The sequence below is a fragment of the Mytilus edulis genome, chromosome 4, assembly GCF_963676685.1.
Source record: "Mytilus edulis chromosome 4, xbMytEdul2.2, whole genome shotgun sequence".
Lineage (NCBI taxonomy): Eukaryota > Metazoa > Mollusca > Bivalvia > Mytilida > Mytilidae > Mytilus > Mytilus edulis.
Window position 1 is genome coordinate 67631363 of NC_092347.1, and position 25649 is coordinate 67657011.

The following is a 25649-nucleotide window of genomic DNA, read 5'->3' on the forward strand; positions in this document are numbered from 1 at the left end:
TAAAACTAATTTTTGACTCTTCACATTGAATAATCCGCGAAGTGGATTATGTAAAATGTGAACAGTCAAAAATTAGTTTTATGGTTAAATAAAATCAAAATAAATTATTGCCATTCATTTTAAATAAATTTCTATCAAAAATAAGGCCCAAAGAACTTTTTATATTATTTATATTAACAATAACAATGTACAAACATGTTGGCGTATGAATTCACAACGTCAGAGTGGGCGTGTCGCCATCAAAATTGACAACATTGAAAATAAAACTAATAATTTTAACCAATCAGAAGACAGTAAACACACCAAATTTATTTATAATAATTTATTGAATATGTGCTTATAAATAAAGAAATGAGCCTTAAGGAACATGCTCAAAACAAAATTATGTAGACTTATTCAAACTTAATAGAACTTCCCTTTTCCATGTTATAGCTATCGATAGAGCAGACTTAAAAGGTGTTTATATTCTGTACCACATCTTTTTTTTTCATTTGAACAGTGTTTTTCATTATAATCTTTTTTACTATTTTTATGTAATTATTAACACTACCCAATACTTACAGGTCTTGGTGGTGGAAGTGCTGGAGCTGCTGCTATTGGAGGGGCTGGGGCCGGAGGAGGGGGTGTCTCATCATCAGCAATCTGTAAAAAAAAAATTGTAAAAATCTATAAATATTTGTGATGAAAGCTATGATAGGTTTCAATTTTTCGATTTTAACTGACAAAAAAAATTGTCTGAACACTTAACAGTATAAATGCCATAACAAAATCATCACATCAAGTTGAAGATAAAAGTAATTTATTGACCAATCTGTCCTTTATCCTTTCTTAGTATAAATGTGTTTAAAATATTCATCTGTTAGCTTTGAATTGACTACTGCAGAATTTTTTTCTTTTATTTTAAATTATTCTTTTAGAAATGGTCAGCAATGAATTTGCCGTTTGTATAATAAACCCTCACAATTTATTGACAATGTACATATTTTACCTGATACAATTCTTCTGATACTGGTGCACCAACATCACATTCTTGGTACTGAAAATGTCAGAAATTAATATAGAATTAATTCTCAAAGTGGGATTAATTACAACCATTAGCAACGACAAGTCTTTTTTTTAAATGATCTTGACTTCTTCCCATGAGGGTCTTGCATGGTTGGTAATCCCATAGCAATTTTAGTTTCTTTATTTCAACCTAACTGACCAAAATACTGGAAACTTCAGTATTACAGTACTATCATCACCAAACTATTCAGTTTTCTATGTGTGCAACAAATATTTTGAAATATACAGCCATGTTTATATTTCTTAAAGACATACCTTCAGTGAAAAATTCTACAGAAGTTACCAATACATGGATTAGAAAAACACTTGTCACCAAAGAATTAGCAAGTACAAAAAGAAGCATATAATTGAGACACACTGCACAACAAAAAGTTTTGAGTCTAGTAAAAATAATAAATGCCACAGTTTAATATCACATCCATATCATTAGTAGTCATACAGATACAGTAACTACATTGTTATGTCACACCCACTAGTTAATGATTGAAAATCTTTATATTTTATTTGTGTGGAGTTAAATACTTAACTTCAAACAAGAGTGCACACGCTGAAATGTCTCGCCTTCTATACCAATCATTGATATTATGTTGATAGTCCTAAGTATAAAGCTAAACTGTCACCTAAACTTAACATTAACCAAGATAACTAAACAAAGACCAATGAACCTTGAAAATGAGGTCAAGGTCAGATGAACCATGCCAGGCAGACATGTACAGCTAACAATGCTTCTATACAACATATATAGTTGACCCATTACTTATAGTTTAAGAAAAATAGACCAAAAAACAAAAACTTAACACTGTGCAATGAACCGTGAAACAGAGGTCACGGTCAAATAAAACCTGCGTGACTGACATAAAGATCATAAAATATTTCCATACACCAAATATAATTGACCTATGGCATATAGTATTAGATAAAAAGACCAAAACTCAAAAACTTAACTTTGACCACTGGACCATGAAAATGAGGTCAAGGTCACATGACATCTGCCTGCTAGACATGTACACCTTACAATCATTCCATACAACAAATATAGTAGACCTATTGCATATAGTATGAGGAAAACAGACCAAAACACAAAAACTTAACTATAACCACTGAACCTTGAAAATGAGGTCAAGGTCAGATGACACCTGCCAGTTGGACATGTACACCTTACAGTCCTTCCATACACCGAATATACTAGCCCTATTGCTTATAGTATCTGAGATATGGACTTGACCACCAAAACTTAACCTTGTTCACTGATCCATGAAATGAGGTCGAGGTCAAGTGAAAACTGTCTGACAGACATGAGGACCTTGCAAGGTACGCACATATCAAATATAGTTATCCTATTACTTATAATAAGAGAGAATTCAACATTACAAAAAATTTTAACTTTTTTTTCAAGTGGTCACTGAACCATGAAAATGAGGTCAAGGACATTGGACATGTGACTGACGGAAACTTCGCAACATGAAGCATCTATATACAAAGTATGAAGCATCCAGGTCTTCCACCTTCTAAAATATAAAGCTTTTAAGAAGTGAGCTAACACCGCCGCCGCCGCCGCCGCCGGATCACTATCCCTATGTCGAGCTTTCTGCAACAAAAGTTGCAGGCTCGACAAAAAGTATCTTGACCACAAGCTCCAATTATCATTTTGTCCATATAAAAAGCTCAGACAAAAATTTCAGATACAAATAATTTGCTGTTTATTTTTAACAAAGAGAAATTCTTCACTGAAACTTCTATATTAGTGTTTCTAAAGGCCATAAAATGCTAGCAGGATTTTTCAAACTTTTTCGACAATCAAGAAAGAGTTTATATTTTCTAATCCCTTCCTGCATTATCCAATAATATTTCATAACATTAAAGGTGTGATGCTTGGATAGGCATGTGGATAAGACACATGGAAGTGCATTATCTAGGTGAGCTGTGAATTTGAATTTTGAACAGAAATCTAAAAATCAAGAAAAGTTCCATGATTCATGGCATATTATAATATGAGCAAAGACATTCTGAAGGTATTGGCTAAATTTGTATGGGGATTTTAAGTTCACAGTGATTTTGATTCTCAAAAGGTGCCTTAGACATACCTGGGTACGGAACCTAAGATGTTTCATGATACTTGGTATGCAGAGTGAAACTAACATTTACAAACCCTGTTTTAAACAATTAAATTTATTTTTTGTGGGGAGGGGCTTTTATAATGGGAAATTTTGGATGAAATTTTCAAGGAAAATTATTTGATGATAGAAATGTTAATTTGAGCTCATATGTTATTCTATTTTTGAAGAAAAAACCAATAGACCACTTTCTAGTTCATTTGGAAAAAACAATTATCCGCCCGTTTATGATATCATTTACCAGATAGAGGGGATCACCTGTATCCCTGCTCTATTCACGTTCATCAAGCGTCTTAGTGATCGTCATTGTGAAGTATAAACTAGAAATAATGTTTGTTCTGTAGGTACTTAATGACAATTCCCTAATGACAGCAGAGCTGATTGTCATTAATGAGAATTTAATTTGCTGAATAATTTGTGCAATATAGCATTATAGTTTTCCAACCGATTGCTCATCATGGGAAAGGAAGTGACGATGCCCCTAAACGCACTTATGATGTTCGATAAACCAGAGTTTTTGATAGAAATGCATCAAAATCGTAAGTTGTCTATTAATTTTTCATAACAATTATTGATGAAGCCAGCCCATAAAATTAATTAGGCAACGAAAGGGATCTTAAATAATGTAGAAGAAAAAATTTGAATAAAAAGCTAATTAAAAATTATTTGTGTTCTATAACTATTTCTAAACAACAACAAAACCCTGTGTAATGGGTTAATTATGATCTAAAAAAAATGATAATTCTAAAAATGTGCTGAAAATATCTGCAATGAATGTATAGAAATAAATAACAATTTTGGATTACCAGTATATGTCTTGAGCAGGCTAAACCTAATTAAAGTAGTTTTCATTTTTTTCGCATAAAAACATTACTAGCTGTATATCAATCTAAAAACCTTTCATGGATATATATTGTATAGAAGGTTCTCCAAAATTTAAACGTGTAAAAGCCTCCAAATATAAAAATGTAGATAATGCACGTAAATATTAATATAAGTGATTAACCAAAAATAAGCCTCTACTTGAAACAGTTCCCATCTAACTTACCATTAATCCAATCTCCTATGTAAAAATACCAACAAGTTTAATCGGTACTGTTTCAAACATTTTATTATTAAAAGAATCATCAATCTGTTAGACATATCTCTGTATACTGATAACTATTTCCTACCAATGCTTAAAGACGTACAATTTGCTGAAATTTCTAGTTTGTGACCGTCTGTCATAGTTTTGGGTTTTTTTTGTTTTTTTTTTTATTTTAAGGTGTGATATTTTTCTGTTTTTAATTATGATTCCAGATAGTAAGAAGAAGGCATGTATTGTAGTACTTGGCATTACCCTGGATTGTGTTTTAAAATATTGCAAAACAAAAAGCAGGTGTTTGACAGATTTTAAAATCACTGATACAATACATCTCATCATTATCAAGCTGCTGACCAAATATGAAGTCATTCTGTTCAGTAGTATTCGAGAAATATGCGCCAAAAAACTTCCAGGTTATTCAACATTGAAAAATTTAAAAGTATCAGCTAATGGGAAGCAGGAATCTGACAAATAAAAAAGCGGTCACGCATGACAATTCATCTGACCAAATATGAGATCATTCTGATAATTGGTTTTGAGAAAAGTATTACTTAATATCAGTTGGAAGGACTAATTTTAAAACAAGGTGATTGCAATATATATATATATACAAAGTTTAAAACCTTAATTCAAATTTTATAGAAATAGCAAAAATATAATAATAAAAACTATTAGTAGACAGCTCTCTGAAAAGCGTAAAACCCATAACTGTAAATCATAAGGGCATAACTTTAAGCACAGGTACACATTATACATCAATAACAGCACGAGCAATAAACCCTGCAATCATTATAAAAATAAGATGTGGTACGATTGCCATTGCAACAACTATCCACCAAATTTCAAAACCTAAATTTAAATTTAAAGAAATAGCAAAAATATGATAATAAAATCTTTTAGTAGACAGCTCTCTCAAAAGCAAAAAACCAATAACTGTAAAATGTAAGGGCATACACTACAAGCACGGGTACACATTCTACAGCATTTACACAGCATGAGCAACAAACCCTGCAATCAATATAAAAAAAAGGAGTTGTGGTATTATTGCCAAATAGACAACTATCCACCAAAGTTTAAAACCTAAATTCAAAGAAAAAGAAAAAGAACTAAAATATAATAATAAAAACTACTAGTAGACAGCTCTCTTACAAGCAAATAAACCATAACTGTAAAATATATAGACATTCACTACAAGCATGGGACAATAGACAATTATTCTTTTCACTTTTACCCCATTTGTTTTTTTAGAGAAAAAATTGATGTAAATGATGATAGGCCCTAAGTGATGGGATTAGTTCAAACTAACCCTTTATGCCAGGTGAGCTAAAAATTAGTTGTTATTATTATCATAATTAATACCCTTGTTCAATCTCAATTACATGTACTAACCTCTTCTTGTGCTTCTTCTACTTCATATGTGTCCTACAAAATGTCAGGAAAAATACATTAACTACTTTGATCATCAAAATTTTAGATTGAATGATATTAATGGCTGTCAAGGTTAAAAAAATAAGAGGATAAAATGAAAAAAAGATTGATCTATCCCAATAAATGCTTCTAGTCTTTCTCTGAATTAAATTAGAAACTCTGTATACAGTATAAACTTTGAGTAATCTAAGTTGATCACCTCCATATCAAATCACAGTCGTCTTTTTTTTTTATATCAAATAGACCATCCTGAATAAGTTTTGAAAAGAAACTATGATAATCTGCACCTTTAACTGGCATAAGACAAAACATTATTAGTGAAAAGTGTGGTCTAAATTATCTTGTACAGTCAAACCTTGTTTTGTAGAACTTGTTATTGTGTTAAACTCAAATAAGTTAAGGTATAATGACTGTCTCAGAAAATTCATATTTGACCAATGCATTTTTAATTTGATGGATTTGAAAATTATACGAGTAAGAGGTTTAGCTAGCTATAAATTTAATTCACCATTTTCTACATAAAGAAATGCCTGTACATTTACTAGGTAAGGAATATGACAGTTGTTTTCCTATCTTTTAATGTGTTTGAGCTTTTGATTTTACCATTTGATGAGGGACTTTCCATTTTGAATTGTCATTGAAGTACTGTTTTTTTTTATACCTAAACCTGAGATTTTTTTTGGCTGAAAGCTAATGTAAATACTGCAACAGATAGGTTGAAATAAACAAATATCTAAGGTTGGTTTTTATATAAAAATTATATAAGTTCCTCCTTTCCCCCTATCATCAAAAGGTACAGTAATAATAAGCAATAAATTGGGTATTCACATATCATTTCAAGGAACTTTAATTATCCAACTTACAAAGTGCCATAACTCCAGTACATTTATCAAGAAGCAGAGAAACATAAATAAACTTACATCTGCTACACCTTGGAACTCATCATAGCTTTCTTGTGGTGGCTAAGGATGAAACAAAAAAATCCCAAATAGATTCATGCAATATATAAAAGATAAATTCTAATACATTTTTACTGATGAGGGAATATATAAATCATTACATAATTTTTAATATGTTTCTTATTCATTTTATATAATCAGGCAGTCTACAGTTATTCACAAACTATAAATTCAAAACATTGTTGTTTTATGAAGATAATTTCCCCCTTTTTTGTGTTTGACTAATTTTTTTAATTTGTAAGAAAAACTGTATGCTTCATAAAATGTTACAAGAAATTGATCAAAAAGAAGTTAATAACTAAAAGATTGGCTGATCACCAGCCATATAGTGAATACTGGAAGAAATACATGATTTACTATTAGTTGTTTATAATTATTCTGTGTCTAAAAGACACATATAATGCACATGCATGTGTTATAATTATATCATTATATTTACTATTAAACAATAATAAAGACAACACCCATCAATTACCTCATGGTAAGATTTTATTGTGGTCTACATGTTTCGGCAACAGGCATGGTGTATTCAGAACCTGGTGGTACTACTTCATACATCTAATTTCAATCTACATGTACTATGGTGTAGTGTTAGAAACATATGATGTGCATCAATATACACAAAAAATCTACTTTATATCAAATATAATCTTGCATTTGTTATAATACTGGAATCCATGAATTTAATACCCAACAAATAACTATAAATTCATGGTCTTTATAGAATAACTAATAGAAGAATTCAAATAGAGAAAAATATTAAACGAGTGACCGAACAACACATTAATTCACGAATGCGCGTAGCGCATGAGTTAATTATCAGTGTTGTTCGGTCACGAGTTGAATATTTTTCGATATTTGAATTCTTTAATTAGTTATTCTTTTTATTACATTGGCAAATGGCTTTTTTTAAAGAAATTAAAGTAAAACATGTAAGGAACTATATATTTTTTTCTACGCATTCACAATTTGTTTTGATCCACCGTTATCGACGTCTTGACAACGCCTATTGTAGTATGACGTCAGAGAGTGAAATAACCACGTTTATTTCACATGTAAAATTATCGGTTTTTATTTAACTGGGAAATCAATGTAATAATCTTAAATATTTCTTTTTAGAAAAAAAATATCTTACTTCTATCTCTTCTTCAACTTGACAGTCAGCATACTCCTCTTGTTGCTACAACAGACAACATTTGGTTAGTTTAAACAATATTTACTCACATTAATTGTTTCTCTGGAATTTTTAGATAAAAAGAACGTGTGAGAGAGAAAAATCAGTTTTATTTAATTTTTGTTCAAGGAATATAGAACATATTTTTGTTAAACTTTTTTAGATATTGAATTCTTAATTCTAATGAAAATGTGCTTGCAAATAATCATCCATTTTGCAGCCTTGTACATATGCCTTTTTTAACACATTTACTTTTTGATTTGTAATACACAACACTCAATGACACACACATTTCTTGAATCTTTCTTGCACAGTAAGTTAACTTTGTTAATGATATTATAGGGTTATTGCATGAATATTGGGGAATATTGTCCCGAGTGGAACTTTATATTGCACAAGCTTGCAAGTGCAATATATGTTCTACAAGGGACAATTTTGCCAAATATTCATGCAATAACCCTTTTATTGTATTGCAATATAATATTTCCCACAGAAAGTAAACAAAAGTTAGCGTGCAATAAATTCCAATATTGCACTAGTGCAATAAATCTTCAAAATTCATGACGTCATCAACGACAAAACCCTTTTATTGTATAGCAATATTATATTTGAAAGATATTTGTAAAATCAAAAGCTCAAACACATTAAAAGATAGGAAAACAACTGTCATATTACTTTCTGTGGGAAATATTATATTGCAATACTATAAAAGGGTTATTGCATGAATATTGGGGAATATTTTCCCTCGTAGAACATATATTGCACTCACAAGCTCGTGTAATATAAAATTCTACCCGGGGCAATATTCCCCAATACTCATGCAATAACCCTACAATACACAATGATAAGAGTAAAATGCAATAAACATTTTATTTCTAATTCTTTCAAATTTTATAGCACTTTTTAAATTATTTTCGGAAACAGAATATAAATATCTTTTTAAAACACTGGTATCGTAATAAAGCAGATAATTCCTAACAAACAAGAGATGATTATAACAATCATTTGATAGTTATTGGTCCTAACATTGTCACAACCGTGTAACAATCATTGGACCTTATAAGTAGGTCTGTAGGTGAACAAAGAGGGCTATACTGAAGTGACTTCTTATCACTTGTATTGGACCTTATAAGTAGGTCTGTAGGTGAACAAAGAGAGCTACACTGAAGTGACTTCTTATCACTTGTATTGGACCTTATAAGTAGGTCTGTAGGTGAACAAAGAGAGCTACACTGAAGTGACTTCTTATCACTTGTATTGGACCTTATAAGTAGGTCTGTAGGTGAACAAAGAGAGCTACACTGAAGTGACTTCTTATCACTTGTATTGGACCTTATAAGTAGGTCTGTAGGTGAACAAAGAGAGCTACACTGAAGTGACTTCTTATCACTTGTATTGGACCTTATAAGTAGGTCTGTAGGTGAACAAAGAGGGCTATACTGAAGTGACTTCTTATCACTTGTATTGGACCTTATAAGTCGGTCTGTAGGTGAACAAAGAGAGCTACACTGAAGTGACTTCTTATCACTTGTATTGGACCTTATAAGTAGGTCTGTAGGTGAACAAAGAGAGCTACACTGAAGTGACTTCTTATCACTTGTATTGGACCTTATAAGTAGGTCTGTAGGTGAACAAAGAGAGCTATACTGAAGTGACTTCTTATCACTTGTATTGGATGAGTTGTTGATAAATGAAAATAATATATACTGTGCATGCTTCAACTTTTTTTATTAGCATTGGTTTTCAGTGTATATTTTTCACATAAAAATGTCCATCACCATTTGTAATTTTGTGATCTTTTTTTGTAATTGTTTTCCCTTAATTTTTTACTTTACCAATTTTTTTTTCATTTTTCAAATTTCATTTTTTCTCTGGTTGATTTAATCATATGCTTATAGATAAGAACTCTTTTTATACTATAACAAAATGTCTTACATCAGCTGCATCTCCAATCTCTGCGTCATCATAAGTTTCACCTTCTTCCTATAAAATTATAAATATTTTATATCATACTTTGCACAATAGTTAGTTCAATCATAATTTAACAGAACTAATATATTCTTCAAATATCATCTGAACAATCATTTTACAACTTCATTGTCTTTAACACAAAAATGATATGCAAACACTTTGTTCACCTGACCTAATAGATTCTGACATTTCATAGAGTCATATAATTTTTTTTTTTACTTATTTTACAAACTTTAACCATTGTTGATGTAGATGAAACAGAAACGTAAATTATTGATAGGCCTAAGTCTTTTTTTTTTTTTTTAAGGAAAGGCATACTACCATGGTTTGAGGTCCTTATATGCCTTTTTACAATGATAATATCTACCAGTTCCTACTAACCTCAAAAATCAAGAACACTTTCAGATGTAAATTGAACACACAGTTATTGTGATCTACAGAAATTCCATTAGATATAACCCCAACAATAATCGATTGATCAAATCTACATTATTACAGAATATTTATATACCATGTATGGTTCATAAGAATCAATACTACAAAAGCAGATTTTATTTCTCAGTAAAATGCAACATTCATGACTGAAAATGCTTCAAATGACAGTATCACAACAATGTATTGGAAAAAAAAAGAAAAACTTGATATAACTCATAATTGGGCATAGAATTTAAATATACTATAAAGATGTGGATATTTCTTTTTGAAATTATACAGGGTCGTAAATGCAATAATTGTCTGTGTATTTGCTGGAAGGGCTTCTTCAAAATGTGCTTTCACCAATGCTTTTACACCCTAATATTTGTTTTAACATTCAATCCTTATACAAGCTGTATTATATACCTCTGACCCTGCTCCTCCCATGGCAGCCTCATCATAGATATCACCATCACCTACATCCCCATCATCATACAATTCATCTATTTCTGGTTCTGGAGGTGGCTGAAAGTGTAAAGAGATGTTTTTATTGATATTTACAAATGACCTTAATGAAATCAACAATTTCTCACTTTAATCTAGCTTAAAAATTGATCATTACTAAATGTTAAAATGGTTTTTTTTTGCTATCATATCAAATTCACAAAGATTTTCCCCCAACAAACTTGAAATTTCATGGAGCATAATTATTTGTCCCATAATACCCCTTCTCTTTTCCATTGAAGAGTACATTATAGCTCTAATGCAGAAACAAAGATGAAAAAGGAAAAAATACTTTTCAATATCATGTTGTTAACTAATATTTCTATCATATTTAAGTGAAATAATTATCACATAAACTCATATGAAGCAATTGACTAACATTATAAGTATGTTGATCTTTCACCTAAAATATTTTACCATGCATATATATATATATATATATCCTAAATAAGAACAAAAGAACTAGCATTGGATATCTATTTATTTTTCCTACATTGTACAACATATATCTGCAAGCATAATTTTGTTATCACACCAACTACAAATATAACACAGACTAGAAGCTACAACAATACACGCCATTGTTTAACCAGATGCTCCGCAGGGTGCAGCTTTATACGACTGCAGAGGTTAAACCCTGAATGGTCGGGGCAAGTATGACACAACATTCAAGCTGGATTCAGCTTTAAATTTGGATTGTGATGAAATAGTTGACACAGCATAGGTTTCTGACACAGAATGAATGTGGTCTAATGAACTTAAAATAATTTTTTTGCTTTTGAGCAATTCACTTTGCTGTTGAATATTAATCCTCTCAAAAAAATGTTTGACGACATTTTCTTTTTATTTATGAAATCTGAAATGAGAAAAATTTACCCCCCCCTCCATTTTTTTTCACATCCCCCTTTCCCTTTTTCTAAAACTGATCTCAATTCAAATTTCTAATGGAGTTTGCAACAATAACTACTCATTTAAATACATCATAAAATATTAAAATGTAAAATAAAGTGCTTGTTATCACTGAATGGTAAAGATTGTTTTAATTTATCAGTTGGTAGTAAAAGTGATATATACATTGTATATTGTATAAAACAATAATTTAAGTTGATTCAACTACTATTCTGGACAAAGAAAGATTACTCCAATTGAAAATTTCTTGCTATTGCACAATACTGTGCAATTGAAAATATTTGCTATTGCACAATACTGTGAAATTGAAGATTTCTTGCTATTGCGCAATACTGTGCAATTGAAAATTTCTTGTTATTGCACAATACTGTGCAATTGAAGATTTCTTGCTATTGCTGAATACTGTGCAATTATAAACTTCTTGCTATTGCACAATACTTAATATAATAATTTTGGATCCTGATTTGAACCAACTTGAAAACTGGACCCATAATAAAAAATCTAAGCACATGTTTAGATTCAGCATATCAAAAAGCCCAAGAATTCAATTTTTGTTAAAATCAAACTTAGTTTAATTTTGGACCCTTTTGACTTTAATGTAGACCAATTTGAAAATGGGACCAAAAATTAAGAATCTACATACACAGTAAGATTTGGCATGTCAAAGAACCCCAATTATTCAATTTTTGATGAAATCAAACAAAGTTTAATTTTGGACCCCGATTTGGACCAACTTGAAAACTGGGCCAATAATCAAAAATCTAAGTACATTTTTAGATTCAGCATATCAAAGAACCCCAAGGATTTAATTTTTGTTAACATCAAACTAAGTTTAATTTTGGACCCTTTGGACCTTAATGTTGACCAATTGGAAAACGGGACCAAAAATTAAGAATCTACATACACAGTTAGATTCGGCAAATCAAAGAACCCCAATTATTCAATTTTTGATGAAATCAAACAAAGTTCAATTTTGGACCCTTTGGGCCCCTTATTCCTAAACTGTTGGGACCAAAACTCCCAAAATCTAACCCAACCTTCCTTTTATGGTCACAAATTTTGTGTTTAAAATTTCATAGATTTCTATTTACTTATACTAAAGTTATGGTGCGAAAACCAAGAATTATGCTTATTTGGGCCCCTTTTTGGCCCCTTATTCCTAAACTGTTGGGACCTCAACTCCCAAAATCAATCCCAACCTTCCTTTTGTGGTCATAAACCTTGTGTTTTATTTTCATTGATTTCTATTCACTTATACTAAAGTTATTATGCGAAAACCAAGAATAATGCTTATTTGGGCCCTTTTTTGGCCCCTAATTCCTAAACTGTTGGAACCAAAACACCCAAAATCAATTCCAACCTTCCTTTTGTGGTCATAAACCTTGTGTCAAAATTTCATAGATTTCTATTTACTCAAACTAAAGTTATAGTGCGAAAACCAAGAAAATGCTTATTTGGGCCCTTTTTGGCCCCTAGTTCCTAAAATGTTGGGACCAAAACTCCCAAAATCAATCCCAACCTTCCTATTATGGTCATAAACCTTGTGTTAAAATTTCATAGATTTCTATTCACTTTTACTAAAGTTAGAGTGCGAAAACTAAAAGTATTCGGACGACGACGACAATGCCAACGTGATAGCAATATACGATTAAAAATTAAATTTTTTTCGGTCGTATAAAAAAGATTCAAGTCTATATACCAGCAACCATTTAAAATGGTCTTGTTTGTAATGCGTTTTTTAATCTATTAAACTGCATGTTACAAGAGTTCAACAAAATTCTTTTAAAAAAAATGAAAAGATCTGAAATGTCTTGAAACCATTGATAACTTTCCCAGAAAAAAATATTCTAAACATGAATAATAATATTAACAAATAAAACATATTTATAATTAAACATGTAAGAATGTTGGTTCATATGAGAACTATGACATATTCAAATTATCTGATAGAATTAAATAAACACTTTTCATTCCTAATTGTAGCATTATTTTCTATCTTACTTTTTGTTTTTGTCCTCACCTTTGTTTAGAAAAAATATAATCACCTTTTAAACATAATAATTCTTAGCAGATAACGATAGAGACTAGAGATGACATTTAAGCACAACGGTAAATTAATGCACAAAAACAGATATTTTTTTTTTTCTAAAACTGTTGTTAATTTGCATTCTGACACAAGGCAAGGTTATTAGGGGCACTAGCTGTTCACTGATTTGACTCAATTTCTCATATTTGATCTATAACTATGTAAAACATTTATCCAAATTATAAAAGGTCTAAAATAAACAAATTAAAGGGCATAGGCTTGATAATAAGTAGCTTTGTTTTGTGTGTATTTGAGTCTAGACACCATCTAAGGAACTAACGAGATGATACTGGCTGCTAAAAAACAAAGTATTATTTCACTATTCCACTTCCATTAATGATTGAACAAAAAAAAAATCTTATTTCAGATTTTTTATATACATTGTATCTCTTAGCTAGTGCCCCTTTATACTTCTTTAGAAAAAAATGTCACTGATATTTATTTTTTATGTTATGCTTGTTAAAATAAACAAATATGAAATGATTACTTAGGAACTGTAGGTGTAGGAAGGAAGGGATGAAACACACATTATTAACATCTTTTTTTTTATTTGTTTAGGAAGATTTGTATTATATATGCTACTATGTGCTATATTTTATGACAGATAAAAATCATGCAATAACTGAATTGTAGAAATAATGAACTTCTCAGAAAGTTTTTAATGAACTTATGATTAATGAACTTCAAGTATGGTTAAATCTTCAGGAAATATTGAGATAATTTAGAAAATATATAGAAATTTGTGAATCAAATAATTAGTACACCAAGATATGTGAAGATTAAAGTGATCAACATGAAAATGGCAATTTGTGTTATATATGAAAGACACAACTTTCCTTCTTTTTTTTTATGGTACAAAAAAAGGTTTTATGTATGAACAGAGCCAAAATGCAAGGTGAGAACGATATGCACAAATATTTCACAAGTATATTAATAGATTAATTAGATATAAGTTCATAGTCTTGTCAATTCAATCAAAATGTTATTGAACTGCAATAGACAGTGCAATAGAAGCAGACGACAGTTGTCATTGCAGCAGTAACCTTGACGTTTGCTGGTGGAGGTGGTGGTGGCCTTGTTCTGTTATCTTTATAGCCTCTTTTTGGTATATCTGGTATAGGCTGTAAACACAAAAATAAGAAGATGTGTTATAATTGCCAATGAGACTACTCTCCACTAGAGCCCAAATGAAGACAGAGGTAGATGATGATAATGGATGGTTGCTTAATGTCCAGCATCAAAGTGATATGCATATTCAGGACGAGAACATGTCTCTACAAGTTATTCATTTTTTAATAATTGCTTCAATGACTATGTAATGACAAATTAAGGGGTATCCAACATTATAACTATTATAGATTTGACTCATTTGATTTTCATAAAATTTCGACCAAATAATTACTTTGACCTGTTGACAAAAATATAAAAGAAATCAAGATATTTGAAAAACACAATTTACAAAATAATTTCTTTGGATATATATAGCAGTTTGACAAACACTTATTTTGATAATAGAGGAGCTTGATCTCTTTTTACTCAGAGTATGTAAGTAAAACAATGTTAAAGAGTTAAGTCCCTTAGGTGGTCTGTATCCCCCTTAAGCAATATTTGTTTTAAACAGTATCTACTGTATCCCTGTCTATGACTGTACTTACTGGTTCTATGCTCTGTCCTGACATGTCTTCATAACTTTTAGTAGAACTGCCAGAATCAGAATCAAAACTGTATTCCTCCTCAGAACCAGAATCAGGGGCAGGTTGCAGAATTGGTTTGTTCTGTGAAGTGGCACTTAACTCATTATTTATAAGTTATTCAATAAAACCACAAAATTATCTCATAGTCTTAACCTATAAACATGCAGTTTCATACATGCAAAAGCAAAAACTATAATTTTAAAGGTATAATGGTGGGATGGTAAGAAAATTAACAAACTTCATTATTGTTCACATTCTGGATGCATAAATTAATAAATAAACTTTATAAGCCAATGTATTCTAAAAATATTTTAATAATGCCTCATTTCAATTTTAAAATTACTGACAAGTCTTAATGTAAGGATTTTGTTTCTAGGGAAGATAAAGCTTTCTTTTATTTTCACTTAATGTAACCAGTTACAACATAAGCCCTGAGTGCTTAGACAAAAATATATAACCAATATTATTACATAAGCCTATGTGATCAGAAAATGCTTAACCAAAAGACCTTATTGTCAAATTATATATGACTAAATGCTTATTGACAGATCTCATTGTGATATAAGCCTAAGTGCTCAGAAAAATGCTTATCGTGAGACATCATTGAGACATAAGCCTAAGTGCTCAGAAAATGCCTTGTCAACTGACCATTATTGTCACATAAGCCTACTTGCTCAGAAATTACTATACAGACAGACCTTTTTGTCATACAATGTATAAGCCTTAGCATGCAGCACTTATTATGCTTACTAATCAAACAATGCATTACTGACAACCCATTACTTATTTCCACAGGAAATATAAAGAAATACAAATGTCATTAAGTTTTCATTATTGCACAGACAAAAAAGCAGCAAAGGAGTCTGAGGTTTATAAGATACAGTACTCATTCTCTTTCTTGATCGTCCTCATGGTATATTCATTATTCTAACTTTGAATATATATATGTCAATGCAATGTTTCCATGTGTGCAGACAGATTCCTATGGAAACCTATGTTCCATGGAATGACCATTATTTATCAGGTAGTTATCTTAGATCAACATTCCTTATAATAATGATAAGCTCTGCCAAAACCAGAACAAAATCGTGGATTAACAATCAAACAAAAATTAACAACAACAAAAACTTGGGATGAGGGATGATTGTTGTATATTTTTTGTATTACCATGTTGTGACTTTCTATTTATTTCTGGTAGGAAATAATCTCCTCATTTATGATGTCTTTTTATACATTACATTAAGTACATAACAGGAAAAATCACACAAAGTTGTAACATTGTACTTGATTACTTTTGACATTTGGAATTTTTCTTGTCAACAAATTGGAAAAAAAATTGTCTATGAAGTGGAAAAAAACTCTAATCCTGAAAAAGTTGTTATTAATATGCTTTGTTACAAAGAAAACACAAGAAAAGGTAAAACAAATGCTGTTATATAAAAGTAAGTCCTTAATTCATTCTAGTTCATGTGTTATTTAACAACAAAAAAATATGTTAAAAATATAACATATTTTTCATATTTTAAACTAGGTTTTATGAATTTGAATCTACCTTTAATTTGGGCCAATAGAAATTCCCTGAAATACATGTATGTTAAAGTTCTAAGAAATAAATAAGAGAAGGTTAATGAATGTTATAAAATTTCAACAAAGAAAAAATTAGTTTCCCAAAAATTAAATATCTTTACAAAAAACATAAAACATGCAACAAAAAAAACAGTGTATATACAGACAAAAAAATAAACAAACATGGAAAAATAGACGGTATAGCATGCATATTTTACATTTAAATGATTGTTACCATATGTACCTCCTTTACAACTTCAGAGAGCATGAAATTAATTTAAAGCGTATAAATACAATGTTCTACAATTATAAACTACAAATGACTGATTAAAAATGTGTCATTTAAAACAGTTAGCACAAAGATATGTTTCCCTACTGCAGCCTAATCGCAAACTTAAACAATTGTTGATGCCACCTAGGACTAATAGATTCAAAGTATTAGTTCATACACCACCACTGCTAAGGCTTGAAACAGCACGCCTAAAATTCAATTCTCAAACTTTTTTTGCAGGCAAGACAAAAACTGTGTAATTTATTCTAGACACATTTTAATTTAGACAATTCTATCAGTCACTCTAATTTTTTAATTGACATGATTGTCCATTTTCCTGCCCATGATCATGGTTCCCTCTGGGTACTCCCATTTCCTCAATAAAATCTACCATGCCTGACATATAATTGACTTGCAAGTCAATAAATAAACCTCATAAGTATCCAAATTCATGTAACCTTTAACTAGAGCTTGGTGGGTTACTCATGAGTTCAGCATGTGGTTCATTCATTAAAAAGAAAATAATTTCCAGATTGAAAGGTGAATCAAGGGAGAGACCAGGAATAACATTTCTTTGATTCCTCTGGCCAATAATGATAACATTTATTATGATATTCAATATGAAATTAAACAGACGTTGAAAAATCATAATACATTGTAATACAATTGGCAGTTTTTGAGGGTCATCCAGATTCCTGATAAATAGTTAGATGGCTCTTATCTTAAAACACATGTAAACGCTGATACATTGTAACAGGTTCATGCATTGTTAATTGATTCTTTTAAAACTTTTTATTAATTTCAATATACGTTTTAGAATGTTACAAATAAAATATGAGTATCTGGTTAAATAGGTGAACATGAGTTTGACGGCTTATACTCCTTGAACAGAGATATTAGAATACAAACATAAAAAAACATTTTGTGTTTAAAGGTTCCCATTAGAGCAAGAAGAACATATAATGATGCCAATTTATAAAAGAAAGAAATGGGGTATGTGTCCATAGGGACATAAATGATAACCCCGCTAGCATATAACCCTATAAAGGGACATAACTCAAGAACTGTAAAAGTGAAGCTTCCAAAAATTAAAATTAGACTGAGTTTTGTGGTAAAAAGCATTATATATATATTTCATTACATTTAGTTGAGACAAACTCAAGTTAGAGAACAGAAACGAAAAAAATTCAGCAATTTTCATTTGTAAAGGGGCAAAACTCTAATCAAAGTGCTTTTAGCACTGAATGGTAAAGATTGCTTTAATTTATCAGTAGGAAGTAAAATTGAATATTGAATTGTATAAAGCATTGTTTGTAGTTGATTCAACTATCATTCTAGACAAAGAAAGATAACTCTAATTTTCAAAGAAGACTTTAAAATACTTTTAGAAATGAAGGGTAAAATTTGCTTTAATTTTTCAGTGGAAGGCAAAATTAAACATTGCATTGTATAAAGTATTGATTTTAGTTGATTCATTTATAACCATGGACAAACAAAGATAACTCCAATTCTAAAAATTACTTGATTGATATTTTTAGAAAAAAAAACAGTGTTTTCCATTCGGCATTTAAGCCGGGTGTGCCGACCAGCTTCTTTTGAAAGCCGACCACCTTTCGATTTTAGGAGGTGGTCGGCTTTTTTTTTCAAATTCCGGATTTTTTTCGGTTCCGTACCGTTAAAATTTGAATACTAATCGCGCCTTGCTTATTTGTTTTCATTGACAAAGATGGCGTCCAATCGTCAAATTTAAATGTTTTCATTTATAAATCGGGGTAAAAAGAAAGGCAGATGACGATGATGATAAAGAAAATACCAGACCAAATAAATAAAATAAAATTGATAGTAATGTTGAAGTTGTGGAAATTGAACAAAAATCAACCAAACAACGGAAAAGACACGCAAGTGAAGACAAATATGGCAAAACTTCAAATGGCTTATTGTCACAGAGGAAGGATACTACTGTTCTATGGGCCAAAAATACGACACAAAAGCAAGAGACAGGACATAAAATTGTAAATGAAAGAAGAGAGAAAAGAGATAAATTGTTGAAAAAAATCAAATCAAAAAATATTTGACAATTAATATGACTACTTCTATTTATGTTTGTTTAACTCCATTAAATGTGAATTTTATACTTATCTTTATTTTTGTGACCCCCACGTGCACCCACATTAAAAAAAAAAAAAAAACGGTTGAACATTAAAAAAAAAACCACCCGGTTGTAAGTGATTTTTTTAAAACACCCACCTTCCCTTAGCGAAAAAAGGAAAACACTGAAAAATGAAAAATTAAGCAAGTTTTCCATTTGTAAAGAGCATAACTCTAGAACTGTAAAAGTGACGGCACCAAATTTCAAACTTGATCTGTATATTGTGATAATAAGCATTGTTGTTTCAGTTTCATTACATTTTGTTGAGCCAAGCTAAATTTAGAGAACGGAAACCAAATTTGGGACATACGGATGGATGTACTTACAGACTGACAAGGGTGAAACTTAATGCCCCCTCTACTACTGTGGGGGCATAATGAAGGGAGAAACACTGTTTGGAAAAAGATACTTATTGGCTAGATACTTTAGATTCATCATCATTCATTGAATACTAATTTTCCTGGATTTCGTCAGTATAGCTGAACCATGAAATTAAGTGTTCAACAAATTAAAAATTTCTTATAAGCAGACTTTTGCAAAACCACAAAAAAAAATAGTTGAGTAGGGGGAAAAAATGAGGACGGACACCACGTGCTTAGAATAGCTCACTTGATCCCTTGGATTAGATGAGATTCAACTGTTAATTGAATGAATGAAAGAGTAAAAATATTAAAACAAATTGTCCATCAGAACTTCACCAAGTATTATTTATCAATAGCCAAAGTTTCAATATGTTACATGTTCATTGTTTTGTCCTTCATTACCTTTTGAGGTTGTGGTTTTGGTTGAGAAGGTCTGCTAGATGTTGGTACCGCTGGAGGACCTGATGGAACAGATGGTGTTGGTCTCCCTGGTAAAGGTCTATTAGGAACTGGAGGAGGTGGGATATCATCATCAGCTGGTAATGGCTGCACATGAAAAAAATATATAAATAGTACATCAATGCTGAAATTATCATCCTCTAACATGTCTAACAACACTAGTTGTAGTTGTAAAGGTCAAATCAATATAACATTATGTTTTTACAACCCAACCTTTATCACAGGCATGTTTGTATTTTATTTTTAAGGGAGTCATCAGGTGGTGGCAGTTGGTATAAACCCCCAATATCCATTTCTCCTTAAAAGGCAATGTGCAACGAAATATTTCATTTTCAAAGGGGCATACTGCATTTTCAAAGTTGCATCAATTAGAAAATAACTGCTTTGAAAATATGAAAATGGGTAATACACTATAAATGTATAAATAAACATTATCTAATTGTCAAGGTCAATAAATCACTAGCACTTTAAGCTTTGATATTATGAAACTTATAAGACACATTCTAAGAAAATATTTAAAATTGAAATAAGATACAAATAGAAACAAGATGTTGGATGAGTGCCAATGAGACCTCTCTCAATCCAAGTCACAATGTGTAAAAAGTAAACCATTATAGGTCAAAGTACAGCTGAGCCTTGTCTCGCACTAAACGGCAAGTTATACTTAACGTGTGTACAAAAATGTATGTATAAATCTCTTCCTTGTTTTTCAAGATTTCAATAATACAGTGTATATCTATTCTATACATAAGTACCTACTGCTGGTAATACAAAGTATAAGTGTCTACTTGAAAACAAGCACCATGTAACCCATTTTCAAGTTTTAGCAGAAAATAAATGGATAGGAATTTTTTTAATTAAGTAATGTGACCTAATCTGCTTGAATAATTTGAACTTTACTCCTTTAAATACTCTATAGGTAAGAAATCTTCTAGAAATTAAACAGGAAAATGAATATACTGAAAATCTAGTCCATATTTATGTGGTTCATAAGCAATAAGTGTTTCTCGTTTTTTTATATAGATTAGACCATTGGTTTTCCCGTTTGAATGGTTTTACACTAGTAATTTTTGGGGGCCTTTATACATTGTAGGTGGCTGTTGGGTGTGAGCCTTAATTAGGCTCTGTTTTGAAGACCGTACCTTGACCTATAATGGTTTACTTTTATAAATTGTAACTTGGATGGAGAGTTGTCTCATTGGCACTCAAACCACATCTTCCTATATCTATATAAATGATTTTTCACTTCAAAATAGTACTGAGACTTACAGGTGGTGCTCTCCTTGATGGAGCTATGCCATCTGGTAGGGGTAACTGACGTCTCGCCATCAAAATCTATCCTGTAAAATTAAAAAAATAGGTTTTATTTTTATCCATGCAATTCTATCAAAATTTATTGCTCACTGAATATTGTCAATATAAACAACTGTCATACAAGCTGAAGGTTTAGCTACAAATGTAGCTATAACACCAAGTTTAACTCATTACTTTCATCAGAAAATGGTATGCATGTACTTAGTCAAGAATATAGCAGATTTTTTTAAAATCACTTGTTGCCTTTATTGATAGCTTTCATTTTGTTATGCAGTTTGGTATTTTTGTTACACACTTTTAACAATTAGAAATAGAAAATATGTCATCCAACTGTTCTGTGTATGTTTTAGCCTTTAAGATTTCTCTGCTATCAAAATGGAGGGTAGAAAAAGGGCTGAATTTAGCTTTACATGTACATTTTGATTTCAATTGATATTAATGTCTGTTTTAAAGTGTATGTGCAGCAAAAGTGAAAATCAATAGTTTGTGACATCACAAAAATTCATACTTGATCTTTAATTTGTGGTAACAAGCATTGTGTATAAGATTCATAACATTTGGTTGAGGAAAAGAGAACGGAACAGAAAAATCAGCATTTTTCCATTTGTAAAGGGGCATAACTCTTGAAAGGTTAAAATGACAGTCACACTCAAATGTCACACCCAAATTTCAACTTGATAGATCTGTCTATGAGGTAATAAGCATGGTGTATAAGTTTCATAAGATTTGGTATAGGCAATCTAGAGTAAGGGGACAGAAACCAATTTCAGGATGTATTATAGTTATACAGACAACGGTAAAACTCAATGCCCCACCCCTTGGCTACAGCCACAGGAAAATTTGTAATGATCTGAGCAGTTACCTGGAACACAGTTAATTTGATGGTATAATCCTTCAAACAAATCATTCACTATGTTCATAGATGTCAAATTATTCACCTTCAGTTTAAATTTATGGGAGTCATATAAAGGAAGAAGATAAATGTAGGGCATGGTTACATGTAATTACCAATGAGACAACTTTCACTCAGGACTCAGAATCTCAAATTGATTAGTTGCAAATATATAACTGATGAGTCATGTAACATTGTGGTGGACAAGTAAAGAATACACATGCAGCACCTGAAGCCAATTGTAAAACAACAATAAAATTTAAAATTTCTCAAGAAGCACCAGTGTCATACCAAAAACAGTAGATATAAAAAGAAGATGTGGTATGATTGCCAATGAGACAACTCTCCACAAAAGACACAGAAATTAACATCTATAGGTCACTTGTCAGCCTTCAATAATGAGCAATGCCCATACCACATCGTCAGCTGTAAAAGGCCCAGAAATGACAATGTAAAAAATTCAAACGAGAAAACTAACGGCCTAATTTATGTACAAAATATAAGCGAAAAACAAATATGTAACACATAAACAAACAACCACTGAATTACAAGCTTCTGACTTGGGACAGACACATACATACAGAATATGGCTGGGTTAAACAGGTTAGCGGGATCCCAACCCTCCCCTAACCTGGGACAGTGGTGTAACAGTTCATTGAGTTCATTGAGCCAAAGCAAGATACCACACAAGAATGCATCTCCTTTCTGATCATTATTAAAAGACTTAGGTTACAAGTACAGTTAACTGATGACCTCGCTATCTTGGGGTAAACTGGACCATGGAAATATTTTGAAATACAAATGTACCTGTAATTAAACTCAAAAGAATACAAGATCAAGGGACAGAACTCTTACTATGATTGGTTCATGTAAGTCTGAAATAAAACTAGACAAGTATGGGAAGGGAATTGATATTTTGGTATGTAATTATTGTACCAAAATGTATCTGTATGGAATGGTGTTTTATTATAATAAAAAAAATATGACTTTTTTTGTCTCTTATTCATTTACTTCTTTGTACAGTTACAATGTTTTCCTGGTTTTTTTTGGCTAAATTGAAAAGTGTTAAAAAAAATGTAGGTTTATTTTAAATTTGTTTTAATTCAATCTTATTCTCATGACAAAATGCAAAATGATTAGAGTAATTGTAGTGTAATATAATGTGCTATAAAAATGCTTGGTAAAAATAATAAAGACGCAAATTGAGTAGTTTTGATGACTCCTTTATCAATTCTCGGTGTAAATGAAGTCAAGGTCAGATGTCAGACAGACATGTACACCTACTTTTGTAACAATCATAAACAAAAGAGAGTTAACTTATATAATTATTGCTTATACTCTGAGAAACAGACCTCAACATGAAAACTTATCTTAGATGAAACTTTAACCATAGAAATGAGGTCAAGGTTAGATGAACTCTGCAAAACAGAAACGTTCACCTTACATACACCAAATATAGCGTGTATATAACATTTTGCTCTTAGTATCTGAGAAACAGACTTGCTGACTTAACAATGACAATGAAGTCAAGGTCATATGAACCTGCAAGACCAGCATGTACACCATGCAATCATTCATACACCAAATACAGTTGACAAACCGCATGTTTGTTAAGTGGGATGGTTTTGTATGTTCATGTGTTTTCATTCTGCATTGTTCTGTAATTGAGTTCCCAAATCTTTGCTACAGTACAGGTAGCGACTTATTTTTGTGGATGCCTTAATCCGTCTAGATGTCAGACTGGTCGAACAGTAGTCCCTGAGTAATTAACACCTGCTTTCACTTTCACTTTTATTATTCATGTTCGACTACTATGAGCTTCCCTGTTTTGTATAGACTTTATGTAATGTGAACCAAAGGATTGTGAAGAAGGAATCTTGTATTTCAAGTTTTGCAACTGCATGATATTGTATTTGTACAATGTTGTATATATATACATATATATGTATATCATGTATATATCATTGTACATGGAAATATGGTCTTATCATGATCAGGGTTCTTTCTAATCCGATTGGGTTTCTGTGTTGTTCTACAACTGTATTTATTAATCATGATTGAGAAATTCACGTGTGACAAGACATTTTTTTCAAAGCAGTCGTTGAACCATGAAAATCAGTTCAAGGAAAATGAACACATGATTAACAGATACTTTGTAACTCAACCAATCTGTATATAAGATATGAAGCATCAAGCTCTTTTACACTCTGAAATATTGTATTAAACAAAAAGGTTATGCTGTCGCTGCTTGCATTCTTCGTCTTTTGACACAAGCCAGATAATATGTACTTGCACAAAGCATGCAAAATCAGTCTGTAAGCATGAAATCTTATATTAAAAAATGTCAACATGAAATATGAGGGGAAAGTTTACAAGTAGTACAATACCATCATCATAAATGATGGTGCAAGTTCTTCGTCTTCCATATTACTATATACTCCGCACATTCAACTTTCTGAATATAAAATGTTTGTTTTCTATATATGGTTATAATTTCGACAAGAAACATTAAGGATACGCCTCTGGTTAATTGAGGAAATTGTTACCATTTTAACCATTTACCTGTAATGTCAGTTTTGGTAATTGGTGCAGTAAATAAGATGCATACACAAGATTTTCTTCCCTACAGTATGTACAACTATCTTTATTGTCTTCAATCAAATCACTTCCTTGTTTCAAACTTCCGGGTTAAGCAGTACTAATCAATTAACAAAGACGGAAAAGCCCCAAAATATCCGTACATTTTTCCAGAAAATGTTGAATGTTGAAACCAGTTTATCGAATGATGAATATTGATATTGAATGTTGAATGATCTTGAATACTGAATAATGAAAAACAAATTTTTAATGTTGAAAACGAACATTGAATGTCGATAACGAATGTTGAAAGTTGAAAACGAGTGTTGGATGTTGAAAACAAATGTTGAATGTTGAACCCAAACGGTTATTGAAACTTTTGTTGAAAACCAAGGATTTGTATAGTCTTACTATACAAATCCTTGTTGAAAACTAATGTCAAGTTAACAGTGAAATCGAATGTTGAAAGACGAATGTTGAAAAACTAATGTTGAATGTTGAAATCGACTGCTGATTTTTTTTTTTTTTTTTCAGTTTAATCATTTTGAATGTTGAAATCGTATATATATATGCAGAGACATATATATAATATGTATTATATGTCTCTGATATATATTTGCACAATTTTTTACAAAACTTGACGAAAACGAAGAAAGA

The 25649-nt window shown here is 30.9% G+C and overlaps 1 protein-coding gene across 16 annotated transcripts in view; it reads right to left on the minus strand.

The window, feature by feature from the left end:
- The window catches only part of LOC139520296 (B-cell linker protein-like), a 42087-nt gene extending 16972 nt beyond the window's left edge, over positions 1-25115 (minus strand). For 7 of the 16 annotated variants that reach the window (XR_011663854.1, XM_071312826.1, XM_071312817.1 and 4 more), the window contains exons 1-13: positions 24978-25100; positions 21479-21549; positions 20153-20296; positions 15364-15483; positions 14752-14829; positions 10636-10734; positions 9760-9807; positions 7786-7830; positions 6612-6653; positions 5653-5685; positions 4228-4242; positions 989-1036; positions 562-642 (exon numbers count right to left, since the gene is read on the minus strand). Coding sequence is in view for 14 of the 16 variants with exons in the window: in XM_071312826.1 (XP_071168927.1) it covers positions 562-642; positions 989-1036; positions 4228-4242; positions 5653-5685; positions 6612-6653; positions 7786-7830; positions 9760-9807; positions 10636-10734; positions 14752-14829; positions 15364-15483; positions 20153-20296; positions 21479-21538 (813 nt within the window). In the remaining 2 variants the exon portion in view is untranslated. Of the gene's footprint in view, positions 1-561; positions 643-988; positions 1037-4227; positions 4243-5652; positions 5686-6611; positions 6654-7785; positions 7831-9759; positions 9808-10635; positions 10735-14751; positions 14830-15363; positions 15484-20152; positions 20297-21478; positions 21550-24977 lie in introns of all 16 variants that reach the window. The other 9 variants (XR_011663855.1, XM_071312827.1, XM_071312818.1 and 6 more) reach the window with 5 other exon arrangements.
- Between the last annotated feature and the right edge of the window lie 534 nt (positions 25116-25649).